The 24,603-nt window shown below is 37.0% G+C and overlaps 1 protein-coding gene across 6 annotated transcripts in view; it reads right to left on the minus strand.

Annotated features, from left to right (window-relative positions):
- The window catches only part of LOC136878800 (tudor domain-containing protein 7), a 299,722-nt gene that overhangs the window by 1,460 nt on the left and 273,659 nt on the right, over nt 1–24,603 (minus strand). For all 6 annotated transcript variants that reach the window (XM_067152283.2, XM_068229004.1, XM_067152285.2 and 3 more), the window contains 2 exons: nt 15,146–15,297; nt 12,521–12,672 (listed from right to left, as the gene is read on the minus strand). In XM_067152283.2, the coding sequence (XP_067008384.2) occupies nt 12,521–12,672; nt 15,146–15,297 (304 nt within the window). The remainder of the gene's footprint in view (nt 1–12,520; nt 12,673–15,145; nt 15,298–24,603) is intronic.

The following is a 24,603-nucleotide window of genomic DNA, read 5'->3' on the forward strand; positions in this document are numbered from 1 at the left end:
ATCTCATGCTGTATTTTGTTATCACTTGAAATGATGCACCTAAGATATTTATATTGGTCTACTGTTTCCAGCTGTGTACCTTTCAGCATTATTTTTCCTTTCTTCTTCTGCCTGTTGACAGACATAGTAACAGTTTTCGATTTATTTATTGTTAATCCGTGTGCTTTCAAATGTTCATTCCAGGTGTTCAGCCTCTCTTGGACTTCCTTCTCTGTATTTCTCAAAATTACTACATCATCTGCAAATGCAAATGCATTGATGTCCATATTGTTCTTCTGTTTAATTTCTTTCATGACTTCATCCATGACAGTGATAAAAAGTAAGGGTGAAAGGGTACTGCCTTGTTGCACTCCTTTAGTGGTTTGGAACCAATCAGAATTACCGTTTCCTGCTTTTTCGAGATCCAAAAACATTAGTGTTAAGTCTTTGTCCTTCTCCCAATGCTTTTCTAACAGTATTCTAAGTGCAAATATGAGATCGGTAGTTGATCGGTGTTCTCTGAATCCATATTGTTCTTCCTGTAGTTGTGGTTCTATTATTTTCCTTAGCCTTTTTCCAAGTATTTTCTCAAATATTTTCAAACCGTGAAACAATAAGTGAACCCTCTATAATTGCTACATTTCTTCCGGCTTGAAGAGAGGTATTATTATTATTATTATTATTATTATTATTATTATTATTATTATTATTATTATTATTATTCCCTTTTTCCAATCATCTGGGACTTTCCTATCCTTCCATATTGCATTAATTACTCTATGAAGCCACTGCATTCCTATTGCACCAGTTGCTTTGATCATATCTGCACTGACTTCATCAAATCCTTTGATCTTTCTTTGGGCATACTATTAAGGGCCATCTCTACTTCCTTCCATTTTGGTGGGCTCTCTTGGTCAGGCTCATCATTGCAGCTTAAACTGACCTGCGTGGTTACACCATTGGAGTCTTTCCCAGTACTGTTGTATAAATTATCAAAATAGGATTTCATGATCTTCCTTATTTCTGTCTCTTCCCTAACTATGTTACCATCTGGTTCCTCTATTGCTGTTATGTATTCATTGTCTCTTCTTATATTTCGTATTGTTCGGTAAAGTAGTTTAGAATTAGCTTTGCTGTCTTGCTCTAGTTTATGTGTGAAATCAGTCCAAGCTTTCTGTTTTTCTTTGGCCACAATTTTCTTTACTTGTAGCTTCTGATCTCTGTATTTCTGCTGCAGTTCGTTTACTCTAGATTCATTCCTTTGACTTCCTTTTTGCATTTCTTTGTCTCTGGTTTTCCTGGTTTCATTTTTCACTTTCACAGCAATCTTCACCCAATCATTCCACCAAGGAGTTTCTTTTGCCTTCATTTTGCTATTAGTTTTACCACAAACTTCTACTGCAGCTCCGACAATGCTTTCTTTGAATCTAGCCCACTCGATGTTGCCTTCTTGTAATGCATCTGATGGTAATTTATTGGTCACTTTTTTTTGTGTATTCAACTTGTTTCTCTGCCTTCTTTAGCTCCCATGTCTTGATTTTTGGTTTCCTGTATCTCTGAGGTCTATAAATTTCAATGTGCTTTATTGTTACGAGAAGAAGTCTGTGGTCACTGTCCAGGCTTTCACTTGGTATAACTCTAACATCACATATGGTCTTTCCAGCTTCGTTGTCTGATATAAAATAATCTATCAGAGTTTTAGTATCTCCATTCCAACTGTATCTTGTTAGTTTATGACTTAGCTGCTTCTGAAACCAACTGTAGTTTATTCTCAAGCCATTCCTTACACATAGATCTAGAAGACTTTCTCCTTCTGGGTTCCTGTCTCCATAACCATGTGGACCTAGTACATTTTCATATCCAAGCTTGTCTGATCCAACTTGAGCATTTAGATCTCCCATTACTATGATATTTTCCTCTCTTTCTATAGCTTCTTCTAAATCAGTTCGGAATTGTTCTTTTTCCTCTTCATTACAGCCAGTCTGTGGGGCATACACCTGGACTACTGTCAGCACACTCTTGTTAAGAGAGATGTTCAACTTAATAATTCTTTCATTAACATATATTACCTCACTGATGACATCAATGTCCTCTCTTAATATAAAACCTACACCATTTTTGGCTTCTGTTTTATTTCCATTCCAATGTAGTTTGTATCCTTTTCTTAGCTTTCTTGTTCCTCTTCCCTTCCACTTTGCCTCACTCAGGCCAAGAATACAGAGGTTCCTCCTTTCCATCATATTATCTATCAGCTCCTCACTTCTGCCAATCAGGGTCAGGATATTTAATGTTCCAATTCTGTGTTTAGGACGCTTTCTTTTGGGCTTCTTCTCAGAACATCGTACTTGAACATCAGCCTTACGGTCAACATACGTTGCAGATGTTTGAGAAGATGCGTCTATCCGGTATTTTTGCGTTCCGAGGCTCGTTTTGTAGTTGAAAGCAGTTGACTTGCTAAGCCTAACACTGCTGGGGATTTTCTGTCAGGGTTATTCTCCCTTAGCCTTTGTCAGTCCCCTACCTCACTGCAAGGCAGCAGCTGATGAATTTATGTGTCATTTCCTACACAAGGGTCTCATCAAACCTTCTAGGGGAAAACTCCTCCACCCGTAGCCGTTGGTCTTCCCCTAGTTTGTCGGGTTTGGTGTCGGCTGCCCAACCCTCAGCCAGACAGTCGCAGGTAGTACCGTCTACTGTCGCATACGGTAGCAGGATCACTCCCAACCTTGTATTTTTCCAAACTGAATCCCACCATCTTGTTTTAGGTCATCCTTGTTGCTGCCTTCCTCCTAATACATTATGTACTCTCTCACTTTCTCTCTCTCCCTCTCTCTCTCTCTCTCTTGATCATGATTTTTTGTCCTTTTTTATGACATACCCTGCCCATCTCAACTTCCTGTTCTTAACCTTTGTCACAAAGTCAAGAGTCATTAAATAGTTTTCTGATCTCCCAGTTTTCCCTTCCTCATACAGTAGAACCTCCATTCGAAATCGGTTAATTCAAAATCTCGCCTAATTCGAAGAAGCTCTCGTTCCCGGAAACATGAGGTATGGTTTTGCATTTTATTTAAATTGTTTATTTTGAAATATGGATAATTCGTAACTCGAAGAACAATGTCGGTCCCATTACCAAAATTCAGACTTTTAATTCAAAACTGTCTTTACACTTTACAAAAACAGTATTTTACAGAGTAATTTAAATTTGAAATTTCGCCATGTCATGAACGGACGCGTCTTCCAGAATGTGCAGGCATAGACTGTAGTGCAGGAGTAGCTTTCCGCACTTTCCTCACTTTGGCGTGTCTACAGTGTGATTCATATGTGCTAGAGTGAAATCTTAATTCTTTTGTATTCAGCGTTTTAAGGAACGCCACAATATCACATAGCAGGCAGTGTGCGTAGAAACATAATCCGCGAACACTGATGATGCCGACAGTTAGCAAAAAAACGTGGCTCATATAATCAATTTGTACACACCGAAGAATATTGTCAGTGCCGATGAAACTGTATTTTTTTTAATGTTGAGTCCAAACAAACTTACGGTTTTGAAGGAGAGAAGTGCCAGCCGGAAAATCGTACAAGGGTAGGGGTCACTGTACTGTATTGCAATGCACACAGAAGCGAGAGACTTCTTTCCCTCGTCATATGATATGAAAGTTCTAATCTCATCTTTTAATCCGTATTGAAAGTCTGTTTAATTACAACTAATAATGTTTTATTATAAACCACCTATTCAATACATAAAAATGTTATTACGTTTAGAGTTTCCTCATTAATATGAAGTTATATGTGGGACATGTTTCGCTCCTTTATAGAGCATCATCAGCCAATCTAGAAACTCAAAGGTTGGTTTATGTTCATAATTAATGACTTTTACAATTTTACAATCTTAAACTTATTTTACTAAAATATCATAGAAGGCAGAAACATTGGTAGCGTGCCTTATTAATAAGGACTTAATAATGGAAAAGTTGATAAAAATACATTCATTTAAAATTATGGTAGAATAAGTTTGCTTTCAAATATTTACAAATAATGAGTATGTCTAAAATCTTTAAGAATGACTTGTGATTCAATCTTAAGACTAATAATTAAGTTATAGTCATTTGAAACTTGAAAATGAGATCAGGCTAAAAGTTTGTTATCCTTTGAGGATAAGAGTCTATAAAATTCTAAGATCTCGTCATCTTGATAACTGAAACATGTGACAGGATAAACCTTAGTCCTCACGAAGTTTAAAATCTTGTTTTCAATTGACACTGGCAATGTTATTGAATAAGTATGTACTTGTTGACATCGATGACTAAAGATGTGAAGCAATGAATTAAAATTAGCAAGATACCCAAAGACGTTTGGTTCTTGAAAGAATGTTTAAAATATAAGCTAATACCTGGGTTTTCAAAATTCATACAAAGAAAGAACATATCTAATTCAAAGGTAGCTGATACTCAGAACAAAATAAATGAGATCTGGCTGAAAAGTGAAATTAAATTACTCTATAGGAAGAAATCATTTCTGAACTTGCAATTATACCATGCACACTAGAAGATTCTCCTTTAGAATGGAGATCTATCCAAAATTACATAACAGGAAAGCCTGTTGACGTCTTGGACAAGAAACAGAAAACCCTGGATAACAAACTCATACAATTAAAAGAAAAGAAATTAAATTCAACAAACTTAACAATAGACCAAATGATCCTAATTCCAATCTAAAAAACATTCCCACCACTATCATTTTATCAGATACAAACTTTACTGATAATGAGATGAACCTATTCGATACAGGTTCAAAATTTAACTGGCCTAACTCACAAAAAATAGATGTGATCACTGAAGTAGCAGAAGTCCAATCTAACTTAAATAAATTGACGCCAGATTTACAAAATGATATCAAGTTTGAAGTCAAAAAGAGACTCCCAACTTTCGTAAGAGAAATGAAAGAAAGTTCTAATCCTACTCTCATAAAACAACTAAAAAACTAAATTAAACAATAAAATAATTGTTACCAAAGCAGACAAAGGTGACACCACAGTCCTTTTAAATAAAGATGACTATATTAAGAAAACAGAGGAATTCTTTTTGGACAAAACCTACACGGTAGTAAACAAAGATCCCACAAATAAGATTCAACAGAATCTAAAAATTATCCTTAAGAATTCTACTTTTTTGTTTAATGAGCAGGAATACCAAAAGATGATAGTATGAACGCTAAGATACCAACGGCAAGGGCATTGCCCAAGCTATATAAAACTAATGTACTGTACCAGGAAGGCATATGGCCTGGCACATCATTTTTTCTAAGTCATTATTTATTAAAGAACTGCTCAGCTTTAGCGTCTGAAACAGCTATACGAACGAAAATTCTGGACTCCGCTGCTTGCTGCAGGAGTGAGAGAGACAGCGCAAGAGGGGAACAGGCCGAGTGACGTAATTGCCAAATGTTCTCGATTTCCCCTATGGAATACTCTGGAAATATTTCTGTAACTTTTGAATGGCTTAAGATACAGAAATGAGAACTATACCAACGTGAAGCCCACATCTTGAAAGGATAATAGCCAAAATTTGGGGTTAATCCATCCAGTAACTTTGAAGATATTAAAGGTAGAAGTTTGTTGTACAAAACCACTTTTCTGTCGCTTGGCGCAGTGAACCAGCCCACAGCGGGGTATATAAGGTCAACAACTTGACAGGTATACTCAGTTGAAATCCACAACTCAACCATGGGAGAAGATTATGCTGCTGCATCGCGCTACGTGAAATTAAAGTGAATCGTGCCGTAATAATTAGAATTTCGTCGTGCGAGACCGCGATACTTAGAAATTTCAACCGCGTCATGAACGTGTGAAATATTTTAAAGTACTTCAAAGTTGAACTTCGTGTTACAAGACTTAAGAATTTTTCTACCAAGTTGCGAACTTGTGATTTTGAAGGTGTATTCAGGTTGAATTTAATACAAGTGCTAGACTTGTCAATTTACAGCACATTGTAGACTTACTATTTTCAATGTGTATTTGAACTCTGTCACTATCACGCACTGTGATAAGAACACTGGAAGGACTGTGCGCGATAATTTAAATTTATGACTGTTGACAGACTCATGAATTTCGAGACGTTTTGACGTGTGTTTCGTCTGTAAATACGATTTTGAACTGTTCAAGGTGTTATGCCAGTCAAATACTCAGTGATTAGTAAGATTAAATGTGGTCAATTTTCACGTATTTTGTGAATGTTTGAACAGGATCATTAGAAAAGAGACTGAACCTTAAGGACATTTTATGTCGGTAATAGGAAATATGGACTCTTGTTAGGCTAATTTACACAGAAAATCTATTTAAGAAGTGAATTCTAGAATTTTAAAGACTGTCGCATATATCGTGTGACTGAATTTACGCATGATTTTCCATTAACTGTGACCCTAATATTCATGCTGAACTTACGTGATTTTTGAATATTCTGAACTGTGTCCAGTGTTCAATTCCATGCTATACGAACAGTGCATTTAAAAACTGTGCATTTAAAATTCGTAACTTAAGAAGTGATTTCATTTTTTTCGTAAATACTTTCCACAGAGACCTGACTTGTGTTTCAGACTGTGCTAAAAGACTGTTATTTCAAGTCACATGTTAACTGCTGCATTATAAAGTGCAAGTACGAACTATGCTTTCAAACTCATCCAAGTGTAAAGTGCAACTAATTACTCTTAACTGACAGTGCCGTGGCAATTGAACTTTCCCGTGTGTCCATTCTCTCTGACAAACACCGGAAATCTTGGTAAAGTGTCGAAACCTCGTATTACTTTAAACATCGAATCCAGTATGGGACAGGCTACATCATTGGAGATACATGGTGACATCGAGGGATGATACATGGTAACATCGAGGGATGAAAAGTGGTTCGCCACTGTTGGTGCCGAGTTCGACCTCAGACTGATCGTCGTGGGAGTTCCAGCCGCCGAGCTGCGGAGCCGCATTTCAACCATTCCTGTTGCTGAATTCAGGTGATATACGTGCATTTTACAATCTTTCTTGGGTGAATAATCTCATCATATTGCACTAAAACATTAACTGACTCATTGCCAAGGAACTCTATCAACCACGATACTCTAGTGCTACGTTAGTCAAGTGCAAGTGCCTAATCCATAAAAATATTTTGGTCGTGTGAATTTGAATTCTACTACCTATTTGAAATTGTAGGAAGTAAATTAACAGACCTGTAGGTCTATTTATAACGATTTAAAAAGACTAGGATTTTTCTGAAGCAAGTGTAATTTGAAATCATATTTAATCTATAACAACTTAGACAGACTTTACGATTGCACAGAAGTGATTTGAAAGATTTAATATTTAATTTGAACTTTGAGATCTTAGTCAGTTGACAAAGTAATTTAAACTTAAGGTTTATGAACAAAGTGTTTATTTTGAATTTTATTTCATTTGAATCCATGAGTGAAAATTTAACTGGACTTTAGGGTGTATTTAACTGAAGTTATTGAGAACAATAATTCATTCTGGACATTTTACAAATGTCAAGAGTATATATGCAACAAAGATTATATTTTGTTCAATTTTAACAGCATTTCAAATTCTGCAATCTGATTTCAATCTGAACATGTTAATGGAAGATTTACTTTCAAGACAATCTTTAGTATTTGAATGAATAATAGAAGCAGGGTGATTTTTCTTCAAATCATTAATAAATTTACCAGAAAAATGTTAATACCATCTATTATTCGCCCTTCTCTGACCTGCTCCAGAAAGACTGTACACTACCTGAGTTCCTTCCCATGCTCTTGTACCCAATAACTTTTCCTGGTACAGTACTCATACGTCCTATAATTAACAGCAGAAACAGACCTTGCTAGTAAAAAAAAAGGATTATGATGAGGTATAATTTTATTTATTATTTCGGAAGTATTTTTTTTATCTCCTTCTTCTGGGCTTTTTTCCACAGAAGTCTTTCACCTAGTATTGAATTGGGGAGACTTTGACCACCTTGCCCCACGTATAAAACATCTAAATTTATACACTACTTCCTCAAAAGACTCTACAAGTTTAATAACGAATCGTCGATCAAAAATTCAATAACATTTTGCGATACACTAAATAAATTCAACTTAGAACCACATCATAAAATGGTTTCATTTGAAGTAACCAACATGTACCGGTTAATAAAACTATTAACATCATCGAACTCAAACTTTCCAAACATATTAAGCAAATGCGAAATAGAAGAATTCATTAACTTATTGAAATTTGTTTTAAACAATAATTATTTCACCTTTAATAAAAAGATTTACTATCAAACATGCTTAGCAATGGGTGACCCCATGTCGGGCATACTGGCTGATATATCTATGGACCATATGGAGCGAAACAAAATAAAAACAAGCATAAAAGGGCTTTGTTTTTGGCTTAGATATGTAGACGACACCTTTGTCATAATAGATAATCAACAAAACGAAAGTGAAAAAATCCTAGAGATCTTAAATTATGTTGACCCAAATATAAAATTCACGAAAGAGGATGAATCTAACAACTCAAACTTTCTAGACATTAGTGTAACATGATTAGGAGACAAATTTGATTTTGACTTTCAAATATTTAAAAATCTATCATATGCTCCATTAACGATAAAAAACTATTCACTCCACCCAAAATCACATAAGCAGGCAGCTTTTTTTAGTTTGATTTAGAGAGCTTTCAAAATACCCCTTTCAGATAGTAGCTTAAAAAAGGAACTCAAATTCATAAAAGATCTGGCTTCAATTAATGGCTACAAAATTGATATGGTCAATCGTATTATCAATAAAGTAAAACACAAGTTAGCAACTCTTACTCCTGACAAAACTAAGAAATCCAAAATTGCAACATTTACAATAAATCTCAGGGGTAACTAATTTGCTGAGCATACGTTTTTGTAGTTTAATGCAGGCATGGCTGAAGTTAGGTTAGAATTCCTTCTATTATTATTATTATTATTTACATGTTATGGCCTTCATTGGACCACTCTAGCCAACTTTATACAAATAATTTTTCAGTTTCCTGTCAGCTCAGTATTTCTTCACTCTCTCAGATCTTATCTTTCTTCATCGGAAACTACCCTTCCTACTGTCTGTTCGTTGAATCTGGTTTGCAGTCTGGTTTGTTTGTCTGTGAGTTTCCTGATTTTGTCGGTTTTGTTTCTTAGGTATTCCACTGTAATTTGTAATTCATCCACATCTTCCTTGATTTCTGTAATCCACTTAATGTTGCACTTACTATTCCATAATTTTTCTATTATTCTCCTGATGATCCTGTTCTCTGGTGTCCTGATTAGATGTCCAAAAAATGAAATGCATTTCTTCTTGATTATACTCATTACTGGTTCTATTTCCTTGTAGACTCTTTCATTAGAAGCTACTCTCCAGTGTCCAGCTTTTTGGTATGAATTGTTGATGCATGTTCTAATGATTCTTCTTTCTATCTTGAGTATTTTATTTGTGCAGTGTTAGTTGTTTTGAAGATGGTTTCACTTGCATATGTTATTTCTGGTTGAGTGACTGTTTTGTAGTGTTTTAATTTTGTTGCTATTGACAGGCCCTTTTTGTTGTAGGTATTCTTGGTGACATTGTGGTCTGGTCAATTTAGTTATTCTGTTATGCCATGTTGGCTTTTCATTAAGGTTATATGTTACCATTTCTCCCAGATATATAAATTTATCTACAATTTTCATTTCTTGGTTTCCTATGGCAATTTTTTATGAGTGGTGGGTCAGTTAACATGATTAATGTGTTTTATTTTTAAAAAGACAAAATTATTATATAAAATGTGAACAACATACCTGAACTGGAGTAGTTTTCACTTTTATTCGAAGGTAAGCTTTCGTATTCGGGTTCGTTATCATCTTTATCATTAAGTAACATTATTAATTCATACTCTTGTAGATTCATCATTCTCGAAGAGAAATGTTCACGAGTCTTGGCTTCACATTACAAACTTTCTTTGACTTACGTGGAATGGCAACTGAAAAATCTTCCAATTTTTTTCTGTTGACTTATTATGTGCTGTGCTCTTTTGGCTAAAAATGATACTGTTGACTTGGTTGTGCTTCTGACAGAATGCACCTCAAAGAACCCCTCATGCCCAATATCTCCAAATGTCATATTTAGTGACTTACACTGACTTCTGTCAGACACACCCATATATCATGTCATTCATTTCATCTCAGTAACTCCTCTGAGGAACTTGACATCAGGAAGGGCATTCAGTCGTAAATCTCGTAAATCTCGCTATGAAGATTAATTCAACATTAACCTGGTGTTTAGCAGTGCTACGCTTGAGACTTTTTAACTATTTCAAAGCGATCATATCTTCAAACATTTGTTAATATCTTCACTTTCATTTTATACTTTAACCAGCAAGCACATAACTTGTTCACATTCTTTTAAGCATTGTATTTTTACTCCATCCTATTAATGTCATTACTAAGGGCCTATTATATGTAGGCTACTACATACTTGTATATCTTTGTTCATACGACCTGTTTCAGCTGATGATCGTGTTCATAGACACCGAAACTGGTACTGAATAAAAATGTTGTGATCATATTAACAACATACTGTATTATGTATTGAAAAAAGGTGGATCAGTCAAATTTCCTTCTAATGTATGAAGATTCATCTCGCTTCATAACCGACCCTGTAGAGAAATGGGACAAGGGTTGGACACACTGTATTTTGGGACAGGGAAGTATACTACCCATTGTTATTTTCAGCCGGTTTCTTAACGCTGACAGCTTTTATGAGGATGGTGCTGTATGTGGATTTTGGAGTGGTGAGGCAACAATTTGGATCCCATTAACTTCTTACAATCATGGAGGCTTTTGTATGCTGAATTTAATATGTCCAGTGGGGGTGAAGCTGATTCCTGCCCGTGGTGCCGCTGCTAAGGCAGTTGGAATTAAATTTTCACTACTGAACTGAACGTCAGCACTTAGCCAACAGACTATCTCTAAAGATCTCCTAGTCAATGATAAACAAATAACATCTAATACCAGCTCTTTTCTGAGCCAATCAACAAAGACTCTCGGCCCTGACTTAAGATTCCTTCAAATCAATATAGAAGGCATAAGCAAATTCACTGCAAGTTAAAATGGATAATGGCATTCATCTAATTTTTGCTCAAGAAACTCGCACACTTGATGAAACACAGTTACATTCACGAGGACGTATCCCTGGAGTGTTGCCAGGTCTAAAAATAAAATATCGGCGGATTGTACGTAAAAATTTTGGGAGTTTTAATGAAAACTTCAAGAGTTTCTCGAGCACTGAAATTTTATAATGTAACTAAATTAAAGAATGCAATAGTCATGAGAAGTTATGAGAAAAATATACAATTTCACTCACACTTACTTTCTGGCCAATCTATGTTTCTTCTTATTCTTATTCTTCTCACTCTTCCTGTAGATGTCGTTATTCATCAAACATAGAAAATGTGTGCCAATTTTGAAGTCGTAGCAGGATGCAAATTTTGTATTCCTTTTTGAATGCAGAAGTCCGGAGATCGTTTGAGTGCTCAGTCTATTTCTGGTTTTTGTTTTCATTCGATTAATAGCAGAAAAAGTCCTTTCAACACTGGCAGATGATGAATGGGGCAAACACAAGAGTGACAATGTCAGGATTGATAGCTCATGAAACATTTGTGATCCATCTGCCTTTTTTTTTTTACTTTACATACTGCATTCCAAAATATGGGATCTGTACTGTCAACGTTCACCTCTGTATTTGTTAATAACCGCCACTCAGTGTCAAGATCCGGAATATAATTTTTAACACATAGCTAGAAATGGTCTGATGGACTGATTGGACTCACTCACTAAACATCCTGACCTGATTATATGCGGGTCGTAATTCGAGCCTAAAATGAATGCGGGAAAGTACCAAATGAATGATGTTAGATAAAACGTCACACAGTGAGATGAGGAAATATTTTTTCAGCACAAATATAAAATGTACCATTTAACATTATTATTAATTTTTCTTAAATTTGGATTCGATAAAATTTCGGGAGATTTCTTTGTTTTTTCGGGTTTTCTGGTGTGTTGCGAAAAATCGGGAGAGCTTCTGAAATTTATATATTTTTCATGAGTATTTTGTTTTTAATGTTGTCATTTGATCTTCTTATGCTATCTTTAGGGACAGTTTCTCTCAAGGCATTGGAACTTTGTGAATGTATTCATTTCTTCATCTAAACAGTGTTATGTGGCTGAAGATGTTACAAAAATACGAAATATATACCGCTATTAACTAATAAGTTGCCTTGAGCAACTAATGTATTAACAAGGTGGATAATAAAAAATACTTAGTTGTGAATCTGACTAAGCAGTAACAGAGAAAATTGCAACATGATAAGCAAGGTATTTTTATATGGATTCAATACAACGTGAATCAGGACTTCGAATTTACGATGTGCTAGGAAAGAAGACATCTTAATAAGGAATGCACTAACGAGGTTTCACTGCATATTTCTAAATAATAACATTCATATTTGAGAAGGTGTTACCTGAAAGTTTTGCTTTGATTGCTTGGTATGGTAATTCCTTAAATCTATCTGCAAGAGGCTGGAGTTTATCCTCTGGCAGCACAGCAACATCTCCAAAATCAGAGAAATACACGGATACCATATTCCCACCAATTACGTTAGATACACATACTCTGAAATACAAGTAAAACCATGAACTGTTAATGTTGAATAAAATATGCAGGATCAAAATCTGAAAAATACGAGAACTGAAAAATTACATACAAACAGAAATTAATCAAGTTCATTCCACAGTAAAAATATTATATTATTACTTAAGCATCACCCAATAATTTATAAATAGAATGGAACATGCAAAATATGGTGTAAGCAGAACCCAGGTTGTAACATTATTATTATCAGCTGACTTGCGGCAAAATCACCACATGTTTTGTTTTTTCCAGAACTATTCCAATATATTATTAACTTAACTACAGTACATTAATTGATCATTATATTACACTACAAAACATAACATGAAAATTAACAAAAATAACCATTAACAGGAAATGCCACATAAGATATAAGTTGAAATTAGTATTTTGAAACACATGTATTGACAAGAAACTTCAAGTAGTTAATATGCCTGACTAACCTTTCTATTCCTGGTGTTATACTTTTGCAGTAAAGAAGTGGTGGGGTGTAGAGAGAGAGAGAGAGAGAGAGAGAGAGAGAGAGAGAGAGAGAGAGAGAGGAGGGGGTGAAATGAAATGGCGTATGGCTTTTAGTGCCGGGAGTGTCCGAGGACAAGTTTGGCTCGCCAGATGCAGGTCTTTTGATTTGACACCCGTAGGCGACCTGCGCGTCGTGATGAGGATGAAATGATGATGAAGATGATACATACACCCAGTCCCAGTACCAGCGAAATTAACCAATGATGGTTAAAATTTCCGACCCCACCTGGAATAGAAACCAGGAGGGGGAGGGATTACGTTGGTCTTTAAGCGCCTGCGTCGCTACTGGAGGGGCGTTAATAAGGGAAGTGTGGGTAGACCTGACGTTTGGTTTGGTGGATGAAATATTTGGATGAGGGGGTTTAAAAAGGTTTGGGATTTTATTCTGGTGTGAATTCACGATGTGTATTAATTTGGGTGTTAATTCGTATAAAGGATTTTTATTTTCTGTGACCTCATTTAAATTATGATTGTTATAGGTATGGTCCAAAAAGATGTGTAAATTTTCTATTTCATTCATTAACTTTCCTTTACTGATACATTTAATAACAGTAAGATCCTTCTCTATAGTTGTAAAGTGGTGTCCTGTCTCAGTCATGTGCTGGCTCATGGCCGAGTACTTGTTGTGTTTAAAGGCATTGTAGTGTTCCATGTATCTCGCGGAAAAGCTCCTCCCAGTCTGTCCAACATATGAAAATCCACACTGTGAACATGTTAATCTATATACACCAGATCTTGAGTAAATGTTGCTATTGTAATTGACCTTATTGTGGTTAAGAAATATGTTTTGATTGGTGTTGACTGTCTTGAAAGCTATTAGGTATTAGTGACCTGGTGGATGGCGGGGTTATTAAAACTAAATTAAGCGAATTTACATTTACAGTAGGTACAGTACACTCGTTATAACTCTGTCACTGAGTAATGTTGGTCTTTCTCCGAATTCGAAGGATCGCATCCTTACTACCCCAATTCGAATGACATTTCCTGCACAGCTGAGGCTCGGAAGTACATAATGGTTGATCTTGCAATTAGCTCAAGAGAGCAGGCTTAATGTTTTTATGCCATTCTGCGGATTTGTAGAGGCTAGTGAAATGTCATTCTGTCTTCACTATGTTCCAAGAAACAGTGACGTTAGACAGAGGCATTGTACAATTGACTGCCGCGGCTAGTGATGTATAATAAAGATTATTAGTAATCCTGACGACCATTATGGCCAATATCGGGTCTGTATTAACTTAATCACAGTAAAAAGAAAGATGGATAATATGCCTAGTCAGTACTATGTATTAAAAATGTATTTACATTTCACACTTTAGAATATATAGTACATGTTTCGGGAAATATGTTATTCTCTTCTTCAGAGACTTGGACATGGACAGCAAGAGTAAAATTCAGGCTAGCGAGATGAAGTTCATGAGGAGTATGGTAGGAAAGATAAAGGATAGACAGAGTAAGAAAGGTTGAGGTCAGAAAAGAAATAGGTGTAGAAAAACTAAGCGACAGGATGGAGAAGAATAAATTGAGATGTTTTGAGCATATTATGAGAATGGAGGAGGAAAGGATACCAAAACAAGTGTTGGAGGCTAAGATAGAGGGAAAGAGGGTAAGAGGGAGGCCCAGAGCAAGACTGTCAAGAAAGTATAAGAAAAGGAAGACTGGAATGGAATACGATTACTGAAAAGTACCATGAACACCCTGACCTGGAAGGAGCTGGACAAGGGGAAATGAAAATGATGATGAAAATAATAAATGTGAGGAAATTCTTTATTCTTTCAGCGTCTACACAAATAATCCTTCTTTTCAATAAAATGTAATTTCATTTGTAGCAATTTTAGAAGAAAATAATTAGGAGTACACTAACAGGAATTTTAAAAATTAAATTAGAGTGTAAACAGTTAAAGATGAGTTAATCAATATATTTGCTGTAATTCACCTGTAGAAATAACCATCATCATATAAAGCTGCATATAAGCCTCCTTCGATTACAGTATCAGGTGGCTTTATAGGGCAGGGCCAAGAACTGTAGTAATCTTGGATATCAGACATTAACCTCTCCAATTTGTGCCTCTCATTATATGGCTGAACCTGAAAATAACAATATATTTAAGGATTACACTTATGAATACCCCCACAGTATAACTTTGTGCAACAGCGGAGACTATATTTTACTTAATCCTCCAAGTGAACAAATTAAAACAAAAACATTACACAAAATGTTAGCACAGAGTGTACAACTGGTTTTAACGATCAGGAACAAATGCTATAACTAAGCATCAGATATGTCACTGCAAGTTCAACTACAAGTGAGAAAGTGTGTTTCGCTGAAGTTTTAGTTTACGGAAATTGTGTAGCAATAGTAGCACTTCCCAAATAGAGAAATAAACTTTTGAGAATTGCACAGCCACTATGAAGCTGAAAATCAGCAGGGCATTTCAGGCCGATAGCAGAAACTGTGTTTAGACTATGTCTACGGTTAAACAATGCCTAAGTATGGCTGCCGCATTGCAGAGACGTTATTTATCACTTAGACACTTTCTAAAACCGATGTTCAACCGACAATGTTTAAATACTGCCGAGAACACTACTTAACCTCAAATGAGAGGAGTGAATAACAATCACAGGTTTTAATCACGATCGGAGGTTATGTACCCTGAAACATGTTATTTGTATTATCATGTTGAGACGATTCCGGGAAGAAAGGTTAGTCCAATGGCCTCTCTGTGGGCCGATTGCAGAAACAATGACTAGTTTTAAGCCTTAGACAACGTCTACTTAAACAACTGATATAGATGTTGATTCCCATAGGGAATCTGGAATAATTGTTCCGAATGAGCAATGTTGGTATTACAAATTTGCTCATTCGGAACTAATATTCCAGATTCCCTATGGGAATCAACATCTATATCATCTGATGGCCAAGCGGGCATCAATTTTTGATAATGAGACGAAGTGTCTCATAGTGCATTGGCACTGCTGGTGGATTCAATTAGCCTACGCAGTGGCCTCCACGGTATGCACTGGCCAGCGTCTTGGTAGGTGTGCTAGGTGCCAACTGATGAGCCCGGCCTAGCTCACAAGGGCGAAACGCTGGCAACCGGGAATGAGTTAGCTGGAAAATTTATAGTGTCCAACTTAAACAACGTCGCCCACTGCAAAATTGCAGCAATTAATTTGAAATGTACGGGGAGGTAGAGCTTAAAATAAGATTTTGCTTTTCAAGAGACTTGTTTCTTGACAAAGGGTCAGTCCGGTAACTGTCAACTTGAATACAATTATTGGCAATCGATATATTTTATTATACATGGGATAATTTCCATGGAATTATAGTTCAATTCGACTACATACATGTCAGAATTACTTGTCCCAATCATCAGAGGGCTGTCACATACATCAACCGGGAGGGATTCACTTACATTTAGTGCCAAGTAAGCACACATAATAGTGAAAACTGAAAAGTAGATAGTATGTGGTTTATATATATAATCGTCGCGCTAATTCAGATAAGTTTTCGGTAACTATGAGATAGGAAAAGGCAAGTGGTGGTCATGGTGGTGATTATTGCTTAAAGACGAGAACTGGAGAAAAACAGCCATGACCATAATAACAGCCCTAGTATTTGCCTGGTGTAAAAATAGGGAAACTATGGAAAACAATCTTCGGGGCTGCCAATGATGCGTTTCGAACCTACGATCTCCATCTATACGGCCTGTACAACACATTCCTTTACACATTACTATTGTTTCATCTTCCCTTTGTGGAAGCTATTTATGAGTAGATTACACTCGATAAATATCATTATTGTTCTGTATTGAAGATACTCTATGTAAGATGCTAAATAGTTTATTATGTCACCTATTCAGTATAGTAAAAATTTTAAACATTTAGGAATTTATCATTATTTCCAAATGAGGCATGTTTCGCCCTTCTTTGAGGGCATCATCAGTCATTGTACTACCTCAAGACATAAATCAGGTACCAGATTTGTAATTAAATTGTAAATACAAAGATATAATATTGACATATTACAGTGGGATAGTCAAGAGAAAAACAATGTTCCACATGATGATGTAGATACCAATATATCAGTCATTGGCTGTAAATTATCAGTTGTGAAGGATAACAGCGTCAAAATGTTAGGGTATGTCCTATAAAGGATGACTTAACAAATTAACATGGGGCAGTTTAAGGGAAAGATAAGTGACTTGCACTAACAGGTAAGACCACAGGGTATTTGGCAGTGTCCAGCAGCAGTGGTCCATATGAAGTATTGACGTTACATTATCAGAAATGTTGATAATTGTCACTAAAATTTGTTCACAATGTAATTGCTCGTACATTGGACAAACTGGCTGAAGTTTCCAAACTCGATGTTTAGAACACTACTACGCCCAAAAACACAATAAATTTTCTGCAATGAGTACCCACATGAGGGACACTGGCCATCACTTCACCACAATAGAACAAGATTTAAAAATCCTAAAAAAGAACTGAGAAAGGCAGGCTAATGACAGAATTTGAGAACCTATACATCTTTCTAGACCAACACTTCAATAAAGACAAAAACCTCAAAGATGTAACAGATATAAAAAGCCCCCTTTATGATCAAATTCTCACTTTGCTTCAAAAAAATGCCAAGGCAACAACTTTTCTAAAATCTTTAATACCACACCAACTAACTCTCCCAACATGTTGACAGATACCCCCATCCCCCCCCTATCTACCCCATTCCTACCAATTCCCCCGAACACAATGACAGCAAGCCCATAACTCCTCCCTCCCAAGCACTTCCCCCTTCACTACGACCCCATGGATACAATATGAGAAGTATAAACCACAAGACCTTCAAAAACACAACAACACCCAACACTAATAAATAACATCTCAACCGCAATAGAAAAAAAATGACAACACAATCCACGTAATTTTCGAGACCATACACACTCCTCCCCCCCATCTTTTTTCAACTCAATGCCTTATCAACCAACACTCCCAACACATTACAAGCTCGCCCCTCCACTCTACCTCCCACCTTTCCGTCAACTCTCATCTGCGCATGAACTCCCCCCATGCTCCTCCCTCCCAAATGCCCCCCCGCCAAACGCACAAACACATGCGCTGAATACTGGCTGAGCTTCCTTCATAGTCAGTCAACAGTCACAAACAAGTAGCTTCTCAGCAGCACATCGGGTATGTAACACTAACATTTACTCTTTTTCTACTTACCTAGATCTTTTCTTTAAACACCAATTTAATAATAACATCTCAGTTACAGATAACTTCCACTCCACCCACCAGAGCTTTTAACAACATGCTAGAATCCAGCACGCACCAGCACCAACATGGCGTGCCACTACAGCTCCACTTCACAAACAGAAATGAAGATGTCTCGTCCTAGCCATGACGCTCCGACTCTGTAGTAGTGTACTTTCTCATTTAATCTCTCCACTGCAGATTATGCCAAAAGCAACTCCATTCTATTTCACTAGGCCAGCATCCCAAAAACAAAAAACTTCATCCTGATGTTCTTCACGTTTTCACATTGTTGCCATTCACAATGCACCATGTACTCAACGACCTTTCATTTCGACTACACCGAAATTATGCCTAAACATTACAACACCCAAACAAGTTTCCTTCCACGCCAGCCAAATTCACCGTTGCTTATGGAGACATTCACGAACCCGGGACTTCAACCAGACAGCTTCCAGAATGACTATCGCCTAACAGAACCTCATTTGGCAATCTTAAAAAATGTTGGAATATTTTTCCTAGTATTCCAATAATTATGAACTGAGGTCAAACCACATTCAATATTACTGTGTAGTTGCCTTGTTAATACTGCAATCATCAACCAACGGCAGAAATAATGTGATGCACATTGGTGCCAGACATTTTGTATCCTCTCCCAAAACTGCTCCCTTGTAAATATGTAATTTGTAATTTCCCAACTGTTCAATAGAATAACGAAAATATTACTGTGTAGTTGTCCTGTCAAACTGCGATCGTCAACAGTAATTACTGTTATGAACATTGGTGCCAGACACTTTGCACCCTTTCTCACCAAACTACTTGTATGTAAATATATATACAGGATGAAGTGAAATTCGCGCACTCGGGCAACGCAGCGCGACTCCTCACATGCCAGCAATAAAAAGATGTCTCTCACAAAAGTTCGTCCTGCGAGTATATTCGGCAGAAAAAGAACGTTGAAGAGTGGCAATCTGGCAACACTGTAATCACATGTCAACGGCTGATATATTGGTATCATCATCATCATCATCATCATCATCATAGGCATTTATTCGTCAATGAATATGTAGTATATAAATGCAATGTCAATTGGACATATTAATTGTGTCTTCTCAGATGGCTGAACAGTCCAATTCTGGATGCACAGATTTTATTGCAGTGACAGCACACACTAGTAGTTGCAGTAGATGGTTGTGCAAGAATGCCATCCCTCGCATTCGCTCGTTCTTTCCTGCAGTTCCGCCTCTCAGCTTCTAATCTTCTCCTATCTTTTTCTAGATGTTCAACTCCATTGTATACAATGCTACGCCATTTGGGCCTATCCTCAGCTGTAGTTTCCCAATTGATCGTATCAATATGACATCTTTTAAGATTATACTTTAGAACATCCTTATATCGTTTAAGCTGCCCTCCATGGTTACGCTGGCCATTCTTTAGTTGGGAGTAGAAGATTTTCTTTGGGAGGCATGTATCTGGCATGCGGACGATATGACCAGCCCAGCGGAGCTGATGCCTGACTATCTTTCCCTCTATGCTTGTAGTGTTGGCTTCCTCGAGGATGCTAATGTTCGTTCGAAGATCTTGCCATTTAACTTTCAGTATTCTCCGCAAGCATCGTTGATGGTATTTTTCCAGGCATTTTAGGTTTCTCCTGTAGGTTGTCCAGGTCTCGCAACCATAGGTAAGAGTAGGAATTACAACAGCATTGTAAACGTACAGTTTGGTTCTCACACTGATATCATGATTATCAAACACTCTTCTTAGGAGACGACCGAAAGCCGCACTAGCGCATCTTAAACGGTATTGGATTTCTGCATCAATGTTTGCACATGTCGAGAGATGGCTTCCAAGGTAAGGAAAATGATTTATGTTTTGCAGAGATTGGCCATTGATTGTAATAGTCGGAGTTCTCTTATTGGAATTAGGTGCCGGATGGTAAAGGATCTTAGTCTTATCAATATTAATTTCCAGTCTGATACTTTCATATGCTTGATTACAAGCATTGAGGATTGATTGCAGATCTTCCTCTGTGTTGGCTAAAATAACATTGTCATCTGCGTACTGAAGCTCTATAACTGACAATGAGGACACCTTGAAAGGGTCTCCTAGTTTTGTATTAGAAAGAACAGTAGCAAACATGCCGTCGTGTAGCAGTCTGAGTATCTGTATGTATTTGTTTGGACATCCGATCAGAGCTAGAATTCTCCATAGAGCTTCTTGATTAACAGAATCAAACGCCTTGACAAGATCAATAAAAGCCATGTACAAGGGTTGGTTTTGCTCTCTAGACTTTTCCTGCACTTGCCTTGCACTGAAAATCATATCAATTGTACTTCTGTTTGGCCTGAAACCACACTGAGTTTCTGGTAGGCACATTTCAGTCAATGGCAGTAGATGATTAGACAATACTCTAGCAAGAATTTTTCCTGCAACAGAGAGTAATGATATTCCTCTATAATTGTTACACAGAGTCTTATCCCCTTTCTTGAAGATAGTGATGATGGAAGCATCCCGTAGATCAGCAGGGATTGTTCCCATGTTCCATATTTTCACAATCAACATGTGTGTATGCTGAATTAGCAAAGGACCACCCTCCTTGAAGAGCTCGGCTGGAATTCCATCTTGTCTTGGTATCTACATCATCAATGAACATTGTTTTACTCTTGACTATCCCACTGTAATATGTCAATATAATATCTTAGTACCTACAATTTAATTACAAATCAGGTACCTGATTTATGCCTTGAGGTAGTACTATGACTGATGTTGCCCTCAAAGAAGGGCAAAACATGTCTCATATGTTAATAATGATAAATTCCTAAATGTTTAAAATTTCTAATGTATTGAATAGGTGGCATAATAAACTATTTAGCATCCTACATAGATTACACTCACCGTAACAATGCTATACTCAAAACTACACTTCCCCATACGGTGCCGCGTCGCTTTAGTACGATAATATTATGAGATTTAATTTCCACCGAAAGCGATATTCCTATCTCTGAGCAAGTCATGCTCATGCTTAGCCATATTTGAGTAATGTGTAGGAAGACAAACAGCTGACTGTTGAACTGTCAGGAGGTTCACTGAGACAGAAACCGCTGATGATCACCCAAGGCACAGATAAACACGCACAGTGAGGACAAGGAGGCTGATTCAAGCACGGGTGGCTAACATCCTGTCAGAAAGCAGTCTATAATGGCTCACCATATGGCCATTTTGAATATGCCTATGGCTCATGCTGAAAAAGGGACCTAGGAATGAAAGCTTACTGGCAAAGTACAAGTCTCATCTCACTCCAATGCTGAAGCAGGAGAGGAAGGTAAATCAAAATGCCTTCTCTAGTGTTACATGCAAAATGGACATTTATCCAGCTGACTGGCCATCCAACAGCCCTGATTTCAACCCACTGGACTACAAGTTATGGGCAGTATTTGAGGGAACGGTCTGTAAGAACAGACACCTCAGTATTGACAGCCTGAAACGCTCCCTTGTGATGACAGGGGCAGATTTTCCAATAAAGACCATATGCATTGTAATCAATGAATCACCACACAGAATTACGGACTGTATGAAAGACAAAGGTGGACATTTTTGAAAAATGATTGGTTGTGAGTGTTCGAAATATTGTACTTGCAATCAATAAATGTAATAAGGAAATTAGGATATTTTTAAAATTTGACTGGAATTTAATTTACAACTCTGCAAAAGTATTTAAGCGATCTCAGTTTCTCCATTGTCCTAGTATTAAACAGTGTACAAGGGCAATTATTTCAAAAATTTTTTTAAAAATATGAAAAGGCTGCCCATTCGTATGACAAAAAATTTCTTCAAAAAAGTCTACATCTCAATTATAACTGAGATAACTGAGATTGTCATCATGGTATTCTTACTCTTATATTAGTTTAAAACATTGTAATAAATATAAAATATTCAGAACAGAAAAATCCCGGTGTGGGAATTAGAGAGTACTAAGATAGCAGAATAAGTAATGGAAATAAACATGTATGTTCAGTCTTCAGCCCTAAGGCTGGTTGGATCCTCAACAGCTCTGCCATCAGATGTCATAGATGGCCTAGGCATCACTGAAGAGGCGTACTAGGGAAATGAGGAGTGAGGTAATTTCCCGTTGCTTTCCTCACCGAGCCAGAAGTTGCTATTACAATCAGTCTGCCAAGCCCACTGAAATGCATGCACCAACTGACCCTATGAGCAACATTTTCACACCATTCATAGCAGGGACTGGCTGCAGAAGGAATGGCATTACTAGCATCGCTCATACCTCAGTCAATTTCACATTGTCAAAGTCAAGGATAAGACAGAGACAGATCAATGAAAGTAACAAAATTGCTCTAGCCCATACCAGAAGATATAGTGCACTGTAAACACTAGGTCCTGCCAGCAAAGGCATGGAAATAAACAGGCAAGTGACAAGTTTAGTTTAGAAAGATAGGAGGAACATGAACGGGAACACACAATAGGATGAACACAATGATTGGTCAGCACTGGAAGGAACAAACAGAAAGAAGAGATAAGGACAAACGTGAAAAAAAACGAAGGACAATGACAACATCTTGGAAAAGATAGGCTCTCGCCTCATCAATCCCAGTTCTTCTACACCCATTTCTTCTCAGTACCGACAAGCTTGTTTCCGCTTTCCAGCTTCATCATCAGAAGGATAGGCACCCCCTCACTGAAGGGTCATTTGAGCAGATCTACACTATTAATGTGGGAAGTGTACGGCTAAAGCCACACAGAAAGCAGGTTTAAGTTTGGAGCAATAACAAACGAGAGCAAGCACGAAAGCAGCGTTGAGCTGCACTGGTACGATGGCCAGACAGAAAGCAGTATTGCAGCACCAATAGGATAGACAAAATGCCACCCGTGCTATCATGATGTGCAAGATAATTATTGCTAAGCGAGATTTCTCCTGTGTGAATTGATCTTATTGACAGTCAGAGACAATGGACTCATGAAATTAATTTACAACAGGAAGAACTCTGCGAATTTAACATGTTCCTCATGGTTCGGGTCACAATGTATCCCAAAGCATATTAATCTTATTTGTCGGTGCGAACTTCCCAAAATTGCGAAGTAAGGGACTACATCCTAGTTACAAATTTCCGATAACTAATGGCAACATACCGCAGTGTTCCTAGTGAAGTAAAGGATTGAAGCATACTGTTAGTTTCAATCGGCCCACTGGTGACCTGAAGGAATTTTTTTTGCATCTTCCATTCATATTGCTTCGGGTCACCCTGTGTTCGGATTGTTGTGATTTCTCTTAAATATGTGATGATGACCCTACGTAGTACAGCCTCATCGTTTGTCATATTATTTTGTTACTAAGCATAATATGAAAATAATTACCATAGATCTATCATATTCTCATAAAAACAGGCCAATGAGTGAGAAACTGACATTTACTTCCAGGGTCATTTATGGGTCACGCACTTGTTGAATCAGAAAATTGTTGCAGAGGTAAATGCATCAAAATGTTTTCCCAACAATAAAGCACACAACAAGTGCACCAGCATTGTTTTGGATTTCATGGTAGAAACTAACCAAAGTCAAATTCGTCAGGTCACCAGTGACCTGAACCGATAATAACTAACGGCAGCATCGGGTCACCGGTGGGCCGATACGACGTAAAATTAAGTCACCAAATTCACTGTCGCAGGGAACGTGTTAATAACTTGTATAAAGAATTATGGAACTGCAGTGAACAATTTTTTTAATACTTGCAAATGTCTGCAGAGATATTTGGTAAATTATTACATAAACTGAAACCCACGTTGCAGAAAATGGAACTAAATTACAGAAAACGCATCACTGCAGAGCAGAGGCTTGTTGTTACCTTGAGGTAAGTAAAATACCAACACTAGTTCTACTGTGGCTGGAATAGTAGTTTACAGATTAACTGAAAGAAGCCAGTTTCGTATAAAGTAAGAAAATACATGTATTAGATCGTTAAAGAAGCATACTTTCCTATAAAGGTAGAAAATACATTGTTACTGCCCATTATTCTGAATATCATTAACAATCTGAGTTAGGTAATGTTCCTGTCTTCAAAATATTTGAGATACATCCCACAGTACCAGTCTTAAAAATTGATGAAACATATTCCAATATTCCAGAAGA

The sequence above is a fragment of the Anabrus simplex genome, chromosome 8 (genome assembly GCF_040414725.1).
Source record: "Anabrus simplex isolate iqAnaSimp1 chromosome 8, ASM4041472v1, whole genome shotgun sequence".
NCBI classification, from domain to species: domain Eukaryota; kingdom Metazoa; phylum Arthropoda; class Insecta; order Orthoptera; family Tettigoniidae; genus Anabrus; species Anabrus simplex.